The following is a 17,617-nucleotide window of genomic DNA, read 5'->3' as shown; positions in this document are numbered from 1 at the left end:
TAAGGTATTAACATTATTTTTTGTACTCTGCAGCGTGGGAAAGATTAACAAACCAAGTTCCAAATTCCATAGTCAGAGATGCATAATTATGTTAAATAAATGCAGGGTGTGTAACAAAGAATACACCGACGAAAAACGTCATATCTTCGCAACCACGAATCCGAACTGAAACAAAGAAAATCTACGTGCCAAGGTGCAATCTAGAGTTTTATATTATTGTCGATCTTGCCTTATGTATTGTTAGTAACAAGTTAACTATGAGCGGGCTCATTTAATTAATTATTATTTATTGTAAAAAATTCAAGAAGTTGCTCTTCTACATCTAGATTAATTATATTTCTTAGTCATTCTAAAGTGTTTCACACTTCCTTCTTATTTACAGGTATTTGAAAGTATGGAAAATCTGAACGAACTATACTCCAGCAAGACCGTTATTTTGGATGGTACATTCAAAACCTCCGTTGTTTGGACAATTATTTACTCTACACGGAAATTACTTAGGGCAATCGTTTCCATTTCTTTACTGTTTGTTGCCTTCAAAGTCTCAGAACATATTGTAAGGATCCCCACATCACGACAAGAGCACATGTTAACACAACACGTGCTATTGATTGTCAATAGCCTAGCAGACAAGAATCCGACACGGAAGACACCGAGGAACGCCGAAAGAAGACGGACCTCACGGAAGGACCCGAGGTGGACAAATAAAAGGAGGACCACCGAGGGACCCAGCATCAGTTGACCAACTGATCGTCTAACCTTTACCTTCCCATGTCGCTGTAGACTAGGAGCACCTCTTCCTTTACCCTATTTCGCACTGGATTGGGGATCCCATCTTAAACTTATAATCGTAATCTAACCTACAACCTGCTAAGTGTTCTGGAAACTGCCATGACTGGAAGGGGCACCCGGCAAAACATTTAATATTCCTCCACTTGGTCATTGAGGAAGAGACATTGAATTAGAAACACTTGTACTTATTATATTTTGTAATAAAATTTGGTGAAGGGAAAAGTCGCCCGGACCATCATTTGACTCTACCTATAAAACATTGCGATATACATACACCTGTTTAGCCTTATTAAAGAGGTAGCAAAGGCAGAGAATATTGACTGTGAAGTGCAGGACGTTATAATGAATTTTGAGAAAGCTTCAATGAATGCTATTGAGCAATGTTATCCTAATGTTATGATCCCTGGGTGTTTTTTTTTTTTTTTTTCATTGTGAACAATGCATTTGAAGGAAAGTACAGGAGCTAGGTTTATCTCTGTACAGAGAACATGAGGATGTTAGGAAGTGGTTTTGACGTGCTGGAGCTCTTCCACTTGTTCCTCTTGAAAGAGTCAACGAGGCATATTTGTATTTAGAAGAAGATGCTCCTCATGTCAGACAGCAGTACGAATTTCATGAGAGAGAGAGAGAGAGAGAGACGGCATGGTAGAGACGTGGGTTAATGATACGGACGCTACATTCTCTCCGTAAGTAGTTGGGCAATTTGTTTCCATTTTTAAAGTATGTTAGTAGTAATTATACTCAGAACTTTTATAGTAGTTGGAATAAAAACTTACAAGGCAACCGATATTTTCAAATAAATTTTTAATCATTCCATGGCTTATTTCCTATACTCGCTTACATTTTATAGCGTACTAAAATGAAGGAACAATGATTTTTTAAAAGGATTATCTAGAATCACTTTGGCAGTAGCGTAAAAAGAACTACAAATAAAGTAGAAGGTTGGCATTCCAAATGGAACAAGCGTTTTTCCAGACACCATCCGAATATATTCACGTTTGTTCACGTATGGACAATTGCTATATGTCGTATAAAAGCTTATTTCATTGTGATTCTAACGAGATATAATTTGTACCAATTGACCAATTAGTGTGCTTGCTATATTATTTTAAACCTAAACCTGCGACTCCCTTCATAAATATTGGGTGTTCTGCCATTTTCCAAGATGGCGGCTTGAGCATAACTTTTATTTTTGGGGACTTTATATATTTTGAGTTTTAAAGGTATATACAATGTTTATACAAAGTCCCTTGCTTGTTTGATTTTTTTCTAAACCTCCATTTTTGACAATGCAGTTGTTGGAGATTGGGAATCGTGGGGTGCAGCAAAAACGAAAGTGGAAAAAGCTGAATGATAGAATCAATGTGTTGAAAGACAGATTACGAAACGAAGAAATTTCTTTATTTTCTTATATAGACGCTAAATGTTATTATGTATATACATATGCTGTGATGTGTGATTCAGAAGTGTTCATCGCGTAGAAGTGAATGTAATACGTTGTAAATTTGTGATGTTATGTTTTTAACAAAGACTAACTACTGTTATGTCGGCTGTTATACGACTGTGTGTGTGTATTTACACCGTATAGTTACGATATTTTATATTTGGAATATCTCTTGTTATAGTTATTTGAAATGAGTATCTTTTATTTATATAGATCGGTATGTGAGATTATGTAAACTAAATATGTGTTAGTCGCAAATAGATAAATATTACAATATGCGTATACTAAAAGATAAATACGTGCATGGACGCCAAATAGGTGAAATGTAGACACGTTACGTAAACATTATATATAAATCTACGAGAAAAGGACTCGTTTTAATTTTTTGAACCTATTAATATGCAAAATATGACTTAATATTACTGATGTTTAATCTCAAAAATTATTTTTTCTTTTTCTTTCAACTTTGAACTGATTAACATAACCTAACGTTCTATGTACAATGTCATATCTACGTTGCTTGTAACTAATACCTTCCTTGTGTTTATTCTTAATATGTGTAATAAATGTTACAAAACTTTATCTAGGTGATAGTTTTCTTCTAAGTAAATTTTAACCTATTTACCTGTACCAATACATTGTCCAATGTGTGCGTGTGCATGAATGAATTATAACTATAGTTTTAAGTGGTAAATTCTAAAGTTAATATAAAATAATAACATTTATTATGTATGTGCATGTGCATATCCAACTCATGACCGAGGTCATGAAGGTAACTAATCCCAAATTAATCTAAATCGGCTCTGAGAGGCAAGCCGAAGCAACGGGACAAGCTGGGGATAATGTCAGTTTCTTGGAAATTTACAGAACTCCGATTTGTGGAAAATATGTGAATCATTTTTTTTTCTTTTCTTCGCAAAATCAAACATGCATTCGAACTTCGACCTTCACCATGTAAAACCACTCTCATCGAAAGGTTTGGGTTGCGAGCGGAGCGAGCAATGAAATTTTTAACAAATCTATTTCTTTGCAAACCGACAACAAAATTGATTTAATAGGGCGCCAATACGTTTTCGGGGCGACCTGTCGGTTACTTAATTTCAACAATTTTTCTCCTTGCTTGTTTAGCGCCCCTATGCTATGCAACCACCCCGTTCGCCCTCCCTAGCTACAGCTCTCACGACACAGTCCATACGGCTGCGCGACACACCTGTTGGGAATCACTGAAGTTTATGACATGACTAAATCATATTATTACAAAAATTAGAGGCAGTGTTATTTTGTTCTCTTTCTCTAACAGGTATGGACTGGTCACCATTTCTCTTGAAGTAAATCAATCACTGAGCAATCCAGAATTGTATTCACTAACAACATAGTTCAAAATATTGCTGTTCTATGGCTCACGAATAGCCAGATTAGAGGTTTATGATTAGCAGAGAACATCAGAAACGTAGTTAATACGTTAGTCAATAGAGCATTAATAAGGCTCTAGTTCGAGAGTGTTTCTGTTTTTAACTTTTTATATTGTTCCACTTCTGAAGCCTAGCATGTTCACATATTGTTAACAGAGAAATAACAGTAGCTTTAAAAGTCGTTAAGAACGAAATTATTTCTGGAATTTATTGCTGAGAACAATCAATAATTTCCATGATAACTCCTTAGAAGCTTAAATTTGTAGCGTAAAAGCACAATGCAGCATTGTTTCTTAAGTAACAAAACTCCTTTTAAATAAAGGAACATGAGGATTCTGAATCGAAACTAAGGACACGGCAAATACTTGATTTCTAACATTTGATGCTATTACTACTTTAGAAATGGCATGTTTAGTTGGACCCTTTTGGACACATTTTGCATGAAGGAAGCGAATGATGAGTGTAATAAAATAATGATAAGTGAGTTTTATTTTACAGTTGTTAAACTACGGTAAACTTCAAAACTATGTGAATTTCAGTCTTGAAAAAGTCTTTAAATTCCGGCTGCGATAGAAGGATAATGTAAGACGTGGAACCTATTGATCTAACGCTGAATCCATGTCAAAAACAGTTTCTTAGTATACATTACAATAATTATTTTATACGAGGGACGTTTTTCTGCACATACGTCATTCCACCTTCGCTTACGCTCCTTCCGTCGTTGAACCAGCAACGGGTCTGGTCCCTTATGGTGATTGTTTGTTTCGCCTTTCGTACCGTCTTCTCGTTCAAAACAAATAACGGAACTTACTTTCGGAAAGTTCTAGAAATCAATATTGTTTCCGAAAGTTGTATTGTTTCAAATGCTTCTGGTTTCAGTAGAGGAACAAAGCTAAGATTAAATCCATCCTTTGGATACTGAATCCATATAAAATGATTTGTCGTCTCCTATCATAACGTAACAGTAGATTTCTACCAATTCCGGTTAGAATCGGGGAGTAAATTTGCAACTGGAAAGAATTCTTGTTGCACTGAATCCTCTGTCTTTTACGATAGAGCATAATTATGATACACGGGAACTTTGGGCTTTTCCCAATCACCTTTTATTATAAAAGGTTTTCCTTATATACAGTAGTAATAAATGTTACAGATAAAATATAAGTTCCTCTAGATATCTTGTTGGTTTTGCTGGTGAATTTGTTGAATTCCAATGGCCAATCATCTTACTGTAGAGTGACAGGAAACAAGGGTTTTGTGGCCAAGGTATTGGTAGGTACCTCTAAAAGGGGGTTGCCACGTTAGAAGGACTTGTAGCTTTCATAAAAAAAAAAAAAAATCTTGAAACCCTACCATATTTCACCATGTACACATAGTCTTGAAAGGGTCATAAAACATTTTTTCCATCTTGCAAGGAGTTGAACAGTGTGCAACTTTCTGGGACGTCTTGCTTGCTACCTGCTATCGCCCTCCCGCTGACATACAGAAAAAAACAGTTTCGCCGCTTTCGAAACAACGGATTCTTTTGGACAGGGAGGGGGAGTGCGCCAAAATACACGGTTTTAATGAGGAGGTTCACTGTTTGTCCACTAGAGTGCAGTGCTGCATAGGTGGAAATACCTTTCTTGCTTTCAACAAGTTGTAACATGTACGCAGTAAATAGAAAGATTGGGTTTCAAGATTTTTTAAATGACAGCTACAAGTTCTTGTAAAGTGACAAGGCCTCATTAGAGATAAGCCTCCCAGAGAGGGGATAAAATCTAGAGACCATGTGTCCTAGAGGGTGGTGAGGTGTTTGCAGAGACCAGGTGTCCTAGCAAAAGGAACTGTCAGAGAAAAGGTGTTTCAGAGAGTGGTAAGGATAAAGGAGCTCTCGGAGACCAGAAGTCCTAAAGAGTCTGGAGATGATGGTCAATCGGTAAAGGACCTTCTGCGGTATGTTGGCTCCCTTTTATCCAGAAATGTTGCTAACTTTATTAATCTTCGTCACTTGCTGATTGTTGGCGATGGTTGATGACGCCTTCTTCGTGGTTGGAATCTGAAGTGTGTTTACAGCCAGGAGATGGTGTTGGGAGCACGTGTAGAAACTTGCAAGATCAAAAACATGCTTCCTGTTAACTACTACTGTTGATCCCAATGGTGATCACCATTGAGATCAGAAATCATAGCTTTGTATCAATTCTGGTTTCTGAGAAGTTCTTGGGACGCTGAATCAACATCAGAAAGCCAATTGCTTACTATATTTTATTTTGTTTTCGCTCTGTAGTAGTCAATATTGCAACCAAACTAGAAGTTTTCCCCAGGTTGAGCTAGAGGCGAATAAAATAGAAGATGAAACATATTCTTGTTGTTGCATATCTATTCTCGGGACCTAGAGAAGAAGAAGTCTGTTTACTGGTTGAGAAACATTTCTAGTTTCTCACTTGTTGTTACGGACAACCAAGATGTTGGCCATTGACCCTTTATTTATTTATTTATTTACGTTACAATTTTCGAGCTTTGAAACGACAGTATAACTTATTTCGATCAACGAAAGCTATTCTTTCTTTGTAAAGCATTTGAAACAAACCTTAGACTACCAGCTACTACTCTGTCTTTTTTTTTAAATCTTACTTTAATTGCAACTATGGACTTCTTTCATCCTGCGTATGTCACGGCAATTTCTGCTTTACTTTTATTTACAACATTATAGCTTCATCTTGTATTGAACTACTTCCTACTTGAGTTGTGACAATTTCACGTGTGGCAAATGTATTCACCAGAGTGACTTGGCTGTATTTCACCACCAAGAAGCTGACACAACGATTTTAAAAGTATGTGTCTCTTCACTGTCCAGTTAATGTTGACTGCCAAATTTCATCTTCAAAGATAAAATATATCGTGCTACATGTCAAGTACTGCATAACTTTTGGCCTAAGATAGTCAAGAAGTGACAAATTCCTAAACAAATGGTATTTCATAACTTGATCATTATATGCTTAATTGTATTAGCTATAAACTTATAAAATACCATTTAGGTCACATTTCATGGTGGAGATGCTGGGTACCAATCCCAGTAATACCTCTCGCAATATTACAAACGCAAGTAGTAAGTGGCACGTTTCTACCACTTCTGGTTGAACTAGAGAAAAAATGAAATGGAATCTTTAAGTTTTACGTCCCACGCTTATGCCGGTTAGGCTAAAGGAGACGGTGATGATGAGAAATGAATGAAATTGTGCAATGAAGAAAGTGGGAGGAAACGGGAGAACCCCGGGAAAACCCACGAGCACGGTGTTTGTCCACCACAAAGTTGAACTAGAGAAATAAAGTTGAAGATGCAACCTATTCTTACGTTACTAACTCCAAATTAGAAAAAAAAATACTTCAATCTAGCTATTATCGTTTTTCACAACATTGTGATCAATCTTGAACATGGAACTCCTAGATTTTCACTACTTCTGGTCGACGAACAGGAATAAAAATAGATTTCTTTTTGGGGGGGGAGCTCTCAATTGATTCGAAAAGATCGCTTCTCGATATCTCTTACGTTTTTCCTCTAAAGAGATCAATGCGAGGGTCATTTGAAAAGTCCGCGTTCGAAAATGAAAATAGGGATGCATTCGAGTCGAGTCGAGTCGAGATTTAAGCCTGTCTCGACTCGTCTCGAGAAAATGTTGTCTCGACTCGTGTCTCGACTCGAAAATATGTTTCTGTCTCGACTCGTGTCTCGACTCGACAGTCTCTGTCTCGACTCGACTCGAATTCGAGTCGAGACGTCTCGAAATTCGAGTCGAGACAAAATGTACGAGTTAAAATATACGCACACATCAGCCAGACCATCATGACTACCTACCTAATTGTCAGTATGTCGACTTTTGGCATGGATAAAAACGGCGACACGTCTTGGCATACACGCAATGATCCTTGATAGGTCGCTGGAGAGAGCTGGCACCACATGTGCTCACTCAGGTCACCTAATTCCCGTAAATTCCTGGAAGGGGGGCGATGTGTTCTGACGTCACGTTCAATCATATCCCACAAGGGACATCACTCAAATGTCCGGCTCCAATTTCAATGAAACTTTTTTTGCTGATAGAAGGCATGTATGCATCATTACTTGTGATGACAAATTTTTGCCATGGTGCATGTTTTCTATTTTTTTTAATAACTTTTAAGAGTTGTGATGTGGTTATTAGAGATTACCACAGAAGTCCCTTACTACCCTTTGTAAACGGAGCGTTAATGAAGAAAAGTGAAGAAAAACCATGTGGATACATATAAGTCCTGGGGGGAAGTCGTATGGTAGATATGACCTTGATGGCAGCCATCTTGAAATCCGCCATTTTGAATTAAGGTCAAGTTTTCAAAATGGGAATAGGGTAATATGATACATAATTTCGGGCTAGAATTTAATTAGAAAAATAATGGTGAGGTTAGTTTTAAGATACACCCATTTGGGGGAAAGTTACCGGCATATTAATTGTTTTTACTTACTGTGTGCGTAAGACCCTTCTTACTTTCGTCTCAAGACCTGTAAATCGATCGCAACGGCAGAGCCCGGTTTCGCAATAGTGTTTAGAAATCTTTAAACTCACTTGAGGCAATATTTGTGGATTATTGTATTGTATTTTGCCTTTAATTAAATTTGAACCCACTTCATGATCTTGTGTAAAGTATCACTAAAAGAGAATTTCTGTTTTTATGGAGAACGTAAGCATAGCACTTATAAAAGGTGAGTAAGGTGCGTATGTATTTATAAGAAAGTTTATTTTACGAGTCTTTTGTGGTTCCGCCAACCTATTCTTTAGTTGTTTTTTTTTTTCAAAATACTCATATCTCATAAATAAAAGAGCTATTATAAAATCTCTTACCACTATTCTTTAATACTTATAAAATTTTATTTATTGTAAAAGCACTGGCGAGATATTTCTTATCGCCCACTAAAATTATGGTGGAGCTCCTTCGTGGCTAACGGTTAGCATACTTGCCTTTGGCGTGGGAAACCTGGGCTTGATTCCCGGTGGGAGTTCATGAGGTTCGGATTCCACGTTAATCAGTAGGTCCACGTCTCACATAGCCTCGCTGCTGAACGGGACGTTAAAATCAGAATCAATTCAACTCAAAATTAGGGTTTTGACTTTATTATGATGTCATTAGTTTAAACGCCCAACTGCCCAGTAATTATAAACATTGACTACATTATAAAATTGTAATTTGTGACGACTAAAATATCAGAAATTAAAGATTATTCTTTGGGTTTTGGAACATTTTGAAAAACGTGAAAAACTGGTACTGCACCGATACAACACACCTTTTGGATTTGTCATTGTGTAAAGTGATACAAACTAAAGAAGAATTACAACTTTATGAAATTGTATTAGGACTTATTATTTAGAAATAAACACCAAATAAGTGTAATAGTTCATATCCGTATCAAATACCAAGTTTATGATGAATCAACTACACAAAGTAGGATCCAAAAACGCTCATTGCAATTTGTTCCATCCTTCAGTCGAACCAGGAACTGAAACATAAAGAGTGACATTTTCTTTTTAAAGATACTTTGTCCAGCTAAGTATTGTGAAGGTTTATGTCAGTAGAAGGAATTGCATTCCATTATACAAGCGCAATTTCACAACTTTATGTACACATTACTAAATATCGAACACCCTTGTCCATATGATTAGCGTACGCGTCTTTGGTGCGGGAGACCTAGGTTCGATTTCCGATGGGAACTCCTGTGGTTCTGAACCCACGTTAATTTGTAAGTTCACGTCTCATATAGCCTTGATGCTGAAAGGGACACTAAACTCTAATCTAATACTAAATACAAATATTTAAAGAAAAATGATGACGCACCAAGATGACGTGAATTTGGCTATCAAATCCATTTTGTGTTTTCAGTTATTTTCTAGTAGTATTTTTTCTAGGCATCCTTTCAAAAGACAGTGATGCAAATTTCGTAACTGCGAATTCCTGTTAGAAGCCATGAAATTATCCGATTAGATGCAAAATTTCCCGTCCACTAAAATAGATACCGTAAATTTACAATATCTAACAATAAATAATTTTGAAAGATATCGCTTTCGAGGGAAAAAATGAAGTGAAATCTTTGAGTTTTACGTCCCACGGTTATGCCTGTTAGGCTAAAGGAGAGGGGTGATGGTGAGAAATTAGTGAAATCGTGGAATGAAGAAAGTGGGAGGAACGGAAGAACCCCGAGGAAACCCACGCACACGGTGTTTGTCCACCACAAAGTTCACTTGGTACGAGCTGGGATCGAACCAGGGTCCCCAAGCACCAGAGGTGAACGATCTACCACTGAGCCACCGCGGCCCCACTTTAGATGGGCCATGACGTATAGTTGAACTCATTCTCGTAGTATGAAAGGCATTATTTATAAGTATGCATGATAGGATCACAAACAAAATTTAAAAATATTATATGCACTTTCTTTTAACAAACATTATATTGTCTTTTATGGTGTGGAAGGGAATGTTATGTTCGAAAAAAAAGTCCTTAACACGATTCTTGTTGCTACACACTGCATGTTTCTAGCCACAGAAAAGATGCAGCGATAGGTAGGCTATTTTTCAATTGCTTTACATTAGCTTGATGTTTCAAGTCTTTTGTGTGTTTCTGAAGTTCACTTTTACCACAAAAGAGCTCAATATTAACATGTCTTACATAGCTTTGGTTCGATTCTCAACACGGACTGCAACTACCCGTTAAATTGTGCATCCGAAAGGCACTCTTTGTTAAACCTCGCTTATCACCGCTCATCTTAATAATATATATAACTTCACCTCGAAGCAAATGTTGCATTTCTCTCTTTCATCCTAACACAAAACAAAACTAACCACAGCTGTGACACGAAGGAGCTATTTCAAAAAGAAACAAGCTGTGCTTCATAGAGATGTGTACCAAATGATAGAAGTATAAAGTATTTTATTCTCTCCTGTTTATTGATATCAGTTGGTGTTCTTAATGAGTTTACTCATTAGTTTAGAAAGAGTATATATGGAATTTGGACATATGTTGTACGTCCAAAATCATATTCACGAAGAAATTAAATGTCGACTAAAAGCAGGGAATTCGTGTTACTATTCGGTTCAAAATCTCTTGTCGTCGCGAATTCTGTCGAGGAATTTGAAGCTTAAAATATATAAAACGATAATCATGCCTGTTGTTCTGTATGGTTGCGAAACATGGTCGCTTACTCTGAGGGAAGAACATAGACTGAAAGTATTTGAGAACAGGATCCTGAGAAGAATATTCGGACCCAAGAGGAACGAGAATGGGGAATGGCGGAAGCTTCATAACGAGGAACTACATAGTTTATACGGTTTACCCAACATTGTTAGGGTCGTCAAGTCTAGGAGGCTTAGGTGGGCAGGTCATGTAGCTAGAATGGAAGAAAGTAGAAACGCTTTCAAAGTCTTGACTGGTAGACCCATAGGAAAACGACCATTAGGAAGACCTAGGCGCAGATGGGAGGATAATATTAAGATGGATCTCGCAGAGATAGGAATACAAAGTAGAAACTGGATCCAATTAGCTAAGGATAGAAGTCAGTGGAGAGCTTTTGTGAACGCGGCACTGAACCTCCGGGTTCCATAGGCCATAGAGTTAGTTAGTTAGTTAGTTAGTTTATGTTGTACGTATTCTCCTGAGAAATTGATGAGACCAGAAAAATTATAAGGACAGATGGAATAGGTTTAAGCGCATCTACGTGACTTTATCAAATATTTATTCTCCATAATGGTACCACGCGGAAAACTTGGTATAGGCCTACTTTTATCTTTGCCTCCCTCTGTTAGCTGTTTTGTATCATATATATCGGATGGTTTTGATATTTCTTCTGATCATTAAAACAACAATGGTACCTGTGTGCGTGCAGAAATGCAAAAGCACAAGGTAACTTCCTATTTGTTTTGGAAACAACAAACCCATTTCACGTGTGCGAGAGAAATTGAGCACAGCGAGATCGGGTGTTTACTCACGGTCAGTTCGCAGCAGGAGTCCATGGTAAAAATTTGGCTATCTCGAAAACACTCGCAAAACCTTACAAATACAAAAGACTGCGCTTCAAAGAAAGTTTAGACACAGATGTTTCAATTTTCTTTTAGCATCGTTCTTCAGCAAAAGAGTCGGTTCATTGTATTCGAAAAAGAGAAGGGAGAAAGGGTGAATTTATATTTTATGTGGGGGGGTAACGTTGTAAGTAGCATAAACAATACATACCGCTTCGACTCTGTACGCATACACTAGCCGCGGAGTTCACACACACACACAGAATCAGAGTCCTCACACACCAAGGGTGAGAGCTGTGCCACTGAGTCACAGCGGCCACGGGGCTAGGTCGAGTCCACTTTACGTTCATAGTTTCTTAGTACATAAATGTTACGATTATGAAATAGATTTTCCTTAATGAGCTGCATAAAAACAAAAGCTTTCGAAATGCATTAAACAATTAGCTCGATTTGAGTGTGAACTTAAAGTTATATCAGAGTGTAAATACGGATACGCACCAAAGCTCGAAAACTTAATACACTATTTCTCCTATATAGTCAGCATGTATCAAGCAATCATTCAGCTTTCATTTGAGAGGATGGAAATCGAAGGCTCCTGAACAACTATGCTACTAATGTGCGGAATGTATTTATCTTACAGTGAACTGCTTTGATGCCAAGTGGCCTAACTCCAAAATTGAAATTTTCCAGGAGTGAAAGTTGAAGTTCAATATCTCATGAACAATCCATATTTCTTTTATGTTGGGAACCAAAACCATAACTACTGTATGTAGTTCATTGTTTTATAACTTATTGTTTACAAAAATCCTTTTAAAAAATACCTATTCATAGAAGTTGATGGTACTTATCTGTACTAGTTCTTGGCATCCAAGCAGTCCATTTATTGTAATACTAGCTTAATATACCCATTCTTCGCATGGGGGCTATTTGGAAGTCAATACCTGTGGAAGTATCACCATTCATTTCAGTGACCGCGAAAACTATGGATTTGACACTAGTATCAATCAATATGGGCTATTTATACATGTCTCGGTATTCCTCACCCGCTGACACCCGGCCCGCATACAGTAGTAGCTGAATTTGCAAGTCATCGCTGATGGAAGTGTCACCATTGATCTCAGCGACCGTGAAAACTATGGATTTGACACTAATGTCGATCAATTTGGATTACTTTTACTACATGTCTCGCTAAACGCCCCCTGAGACCCCCTGGTTCCAATTTTGACAAAAACGCTTCGCCTTAGACTGGGACTGGACCAAGGTATCCGTGACCAAAATTTGGTAACTCTCGGTCAACTTGTCTGGTCCCCAGGTCGGTCCCAGTAAACGCCCCCCCCCCGAGACCCCCCTGGTTCGAAATTTAAAAAAAAGCTTCGTCTTGATCTGGGGCCTGGACTAAGGTACCCGTGACCAAATTTTGGGAACTCTCGGTTCACTCGTCTGGTCCCCAGGTCGCACAGACAGACAGACAAACACACATACAAACTCTTTATTTTATTTATATTAGATAAGATATACTATGTAAAATGGTCTCGTATCATAATATGTGATGTACAAGAAATGTTACATTATATATTATCCGTAGCTCGTGATATGCTGCAACATATTAAAGCCTCAGAATAGTTGGGCAAGTGAATAATCCAGAAGTTACGTAACCTTATTGCGTTCATGGGAACGAAAACACAATAATTATAACTATGCTAAATTACTATAGACTACCAACTGCTCATTCAGAGAATTTATGAAGTTCACTCTATCGCAATAGTTTTATACAAACTAGATTTAGACTACGGATAATAGTTTTATACAAACTAGATAATCAATTATTATTATTAATATTATCATTATATTTGCAGTACAACCAAATACAACGACATTAACTATTAGTTCTAATTAACTGAATTGAGCTGAAAATTAAATCTTGCTCTTTAAAGATTAACTATTAATTTTATGCGTTCTGTACCTTTCCAAAGGAATAAAAGCTGGAATTGGTTTCAAAGCTGTTTCTGAGTGAATACTTTCTTCAAAATAATATTAAAAATCATAGAAAGATTTTCGAGACATTCGAGTCGAGTCGAGATTTTTAAGAGCCGTCTCGACTCGACTCGTGTCTCGACTCGAAAATTCGAGTCGAGAAGTACGTTTGTCTCGACTCGTCTCGAATTTTACAAAGTGTGTCTCGACTCGAATCTCGACTCGAATTCGAGTCGAGTCGAGTCGAGATTCGAGACATGTCTCGACTCGAGCGCATCCCTAAATGAAAACTACCTAAGTTTTCGGGACGAACCGTTTTATGTTTCAACGTAATGTTAACAGTGTATTCCCCACCACATTCACCATCATTACTACTAAACGGTGAAGTGTGAAATTGCAATTGTACGAATTATTTTATTATTGAAAAATATAAAAAAAAAAAACGACTGTGGAGTTTCGGAACTCAAAGGATATATTAATATGTGAAGGCTCTGTCTTTGATTATTTTAATCAGTGAGGAAGCAGGTGCTTGTTTGTGAGCAAACTTTCCTTAAAAACTGAGGCATGGTGTAAAATTGTGTAGGACAGTTTTAAAGAAGAAATGTATTCTCAATACATGAAAACACATGAGAATGTTACGGTATGATAAAACGAGAACTGTTTTATGAACATTTATATATTATAATAAGAAAACCAGAATATCTTTCAGAACTAGCAATAGTGATACTAGAAAAGGATAAACGTGAAAGTATTAACAGTATGGATGTGCAATGTGTGAATTTTGTATATATATATACAGTGGCGGATCCAAGGGGGCTAGCCCCCCCCCTTGACGCTCAGGTATCCATTGGATAAAATGGGCTTCAATCCTGCTTTACATTGGATAAAACAGCAAAATATGGTTTAGCCCCTTCCTTGATCATATCCTGGATCCGCCCCTATATATATATATATATATATATATATATATATATATATATATATATATATATATATGTGTGTGTGTGTGTGTGTGTGTTTATTATTTTGATTTTATTATTATGTTTTGTTATCTTTTTCCATGTAAATACCGGTAAATGTATATCAAAAATTACTTTCTTGATTTTTATTTAATAAAAAAAGGGCCTAAACACTACAAGTACAATCTCGTTGTGAGTCTTTTTCCTTTAAGTATAACCCATTATGTTAGTGAAAGATAAAGAAACAAAACCTGCAGAGGAAAAATGGTAATCCTTTTTATAGAAATCAATATCGAGCTTCAATCTCAATATATCAGTTTGCAATTCCAATGCAACTAGCTTCTTTATCTTTGTTTCTTGATTTTTCTTCTACATCTGTTAATTTAAAAAAAAAACTTGTTACCACCTTCAATGATAAAGAATTTGATTGTGACAAAGAGAAACTAATTTTCATAGAAAAACTGTGATAACTAACTAAATGCAGCAAGTATTCGCTACTTTCAAGAATTGAGTTCTTGTATTTGACCACAATCACGCAATTCATGCTGGGATTTATTTGACCATTTGCTTTAGCACTGTCCATCTAACCTTAAATTAATGCGACCTAAACAAGAGTTATGAATGTAATACTCAAATAGAAGGTCAGCTTTGTAAATTTAACTATCGTAATCATGAAGTATGTTTCCAACAAGAAATATTTATTTTAAATAATATAGTTATGATGGATTTTGCCACACCGAGCAAATGCATGGGTTGCACTGACATACGGTAGAGTCGGCGCTGTGCCCACCCATGTGTTTGATATATCAATAGGATAATTATATACAAATGAAGAATGTGAAACTGTATTTCTATTAGAAACTGCACATTGTGCCCATCTCCTAAAGCAAAATCTGGAATTATGCTGTTGTGCACAACATCAGTAATAGTTTTAAAAGAACTAGCTGAACCTACGTCCTCTGCACAGTGCATCATTCACATATGAGTACGTATCTCCTTGTCATTCCTCACAACAACTTTACAAACATAACTGAAAGACGTCTTGATAAAAATCGGCAAGAGGTACCATAAAGGGGAGTTTTTTTTTCGATTGTTTCAATACCTCGCACCGTTTGTAACATTAAGCCTACTCCCGGTTGGAGTTACTAATTTATGTATGATCAATGTTTTATTTCTTCTGGCATGTAGTATGTAACAAGCAAAAATACATTACACATACAATTAATTATAATGCCACTGATATGTGGTGTTCATTGGACAAAACAAACCAAACAATAACAATTCATCTTAGACTGGAGAAATGGTTATCCTTCGTTTTTCATTATAATTTGGTCATGAAACAAACGCCTGAGAGTTATACAACTTCTGTATGCAACTACGTTATGTTGGAAGGTATTACTTATAGGAAGTGATGCTTTACTTTTTTTAAATTTCGACACTTCCGGTGTATCCCTAAAAATGTAATAAAGAAATAACGGCCAGGTTTTTTTTTTAAAAAAAAAACATTCAATTAGAACTGGACAATCTTCAAAAAATTTGGAATCGGCCAGCGAAAACGGCACGTTTCTAGCACTTGTGGTTTTCAGAGATCTCGTTGTCGAAAGGATTGAAGACAAACATATCAACTTTTCTTTGGAGACAAACATATAAACCTTGCATTTATATATATATATAGATAGAAAAACGAGAGATTGCTACACGACTAACAAAACTTCCGTAACTAAGAAAAAAGTGATTGTACTTACAATTTTGATCCTCCGTCCAGTATGAACGAATTAGTATCTATGAGCATGTGTCAGAAACAACGCAATGACACATATTTTCCCTTTTTTTTATTTCCATACAAAATGGATTATTACCTGGCCTTCATAATGAGTTTATTCGAATGTTATCGGGACATTACAAATGCTTTTCCTAATGCAGAACTTGCACTCGGTAATGCTACGTACATCTGTTTAAGATTATCTGTTTTTTAAAAAGCTATATTATCAACGATACTTTTGTGTGTTGAATAAAACAGTTGTTTTTTAACGAGAACTTTGATGGTCCAATGTCGTTGTTTAAAAGACACGCTGCTCATAAACATGGAGGTTTGATTACAGCGGTTCTTTTTAACACTTTCTCTGATGCTTCCCCAGCATCATTGCACTGTGTTCAACATATTTACAAGTCAAGGAAATTATAACTGATGTGACAAGAGATTTTGCTTTCCTTGGAAAGAATTTTATTGTGCTTTCCACAAAAAAGAAATAAAAAGGACAAATATGCTACGTAAATTGAAAAACAAATGTCTCACATGCATGATACAGAACGTAGTTATAACTGCTTATCAATATAACGTTTCATTTCATATTCTCAGGGCATGGCATGATAGCGTTCTGCTGTGTTTTAACATTAAAACTGGAATGTTTCAATCTCAATAAGAAATCTTGGCTTTTATTTATGTTATTGTGTTAATGAAGGTGATTGTTAGTATGTTATATATATATATATATATATATATATATATATATATATATATATATATATATATATAGATATAGATATATAGATAGATAGATAGATAGATAGATAGATAGATAGATAGATATAGATGTAGATATATAACTAGGCTTCTTTACGAGTTTGATTCTTTGTATATTTTCATTTCTCCCTATGCAACCATTGCTGTCATGTCTTCATGTTTGCACATTTTCACGTAATTTACCTTTTAATGGCTAGTTTTCACTATGTTAACTAGCATTTCTTTGAAAGTAGAGCAACCCAAAAGCACAAAGAACATTTTATACACATGGTTCCTCTAGGATTGTCAACTTCTGAAAATAGAAATACCGGACACCCTTCTGGAGTACTCTTAAGAGTCTTCATCCCGGCGAAATTAAAATACCGCTAATTTTACAGTAATTATGTGATATCTTCAAATAGATAAAAAGATAATTGAAATATGGAACAAGAGCGCCCTAGACAATATTATTTTGCGTGAGGTACCGTTATCACAAGTCACGTAGTGGCTTACTGTTTTCA

The 17,617-nt window shown here is 36.3% G+C and overlaps 1 protein-coding gene across 1 annotated transcript in view; it reads right to left on the bottom strand.

Moving 5' to 3' along the window:
* Positions 1 to 16,425, bottom strand: part of LOC145679881 (carbonic anhydrase 1-like) — a 145,482-nt gene extending 129,057 nt beyond the window's left edge. The window contains exon 1 of the mRNA XM_081750391.1: positions 16,339 to 16,425. Within this exon, the coding sequence (XP_081606517.1) occupies positions 16,339 to 16,385 (47 nt within the window). The 5' untranslated portion in view covers positions 16,386 to 16,425. The remainder of the gene's footprint in view (positions 1 to 16,338) is intronic.
* Positions 16,426 to 17,617: the final 1,192 nt, after the last annotated feature.

Source organism: Thermobia domestica, chromosome 2, assembly GCF_964235325.1.
Source record: "Thermobia domestica chromosome 2, izTheDome1.hap1.1, whole genome shotgun sequence".
In the NCBI taxonomy this organism is placed as follows: Eukaryota; Metazoa; Arthropoda; class Insecta; order Zygentoma; family Lepismatidae; genus Thermobia; species Thermobia domestica.
Note: the sequence above shows the minus strand (reverse complement) of the source record. Positions and strands in the feature narration are given on the sequence as shown.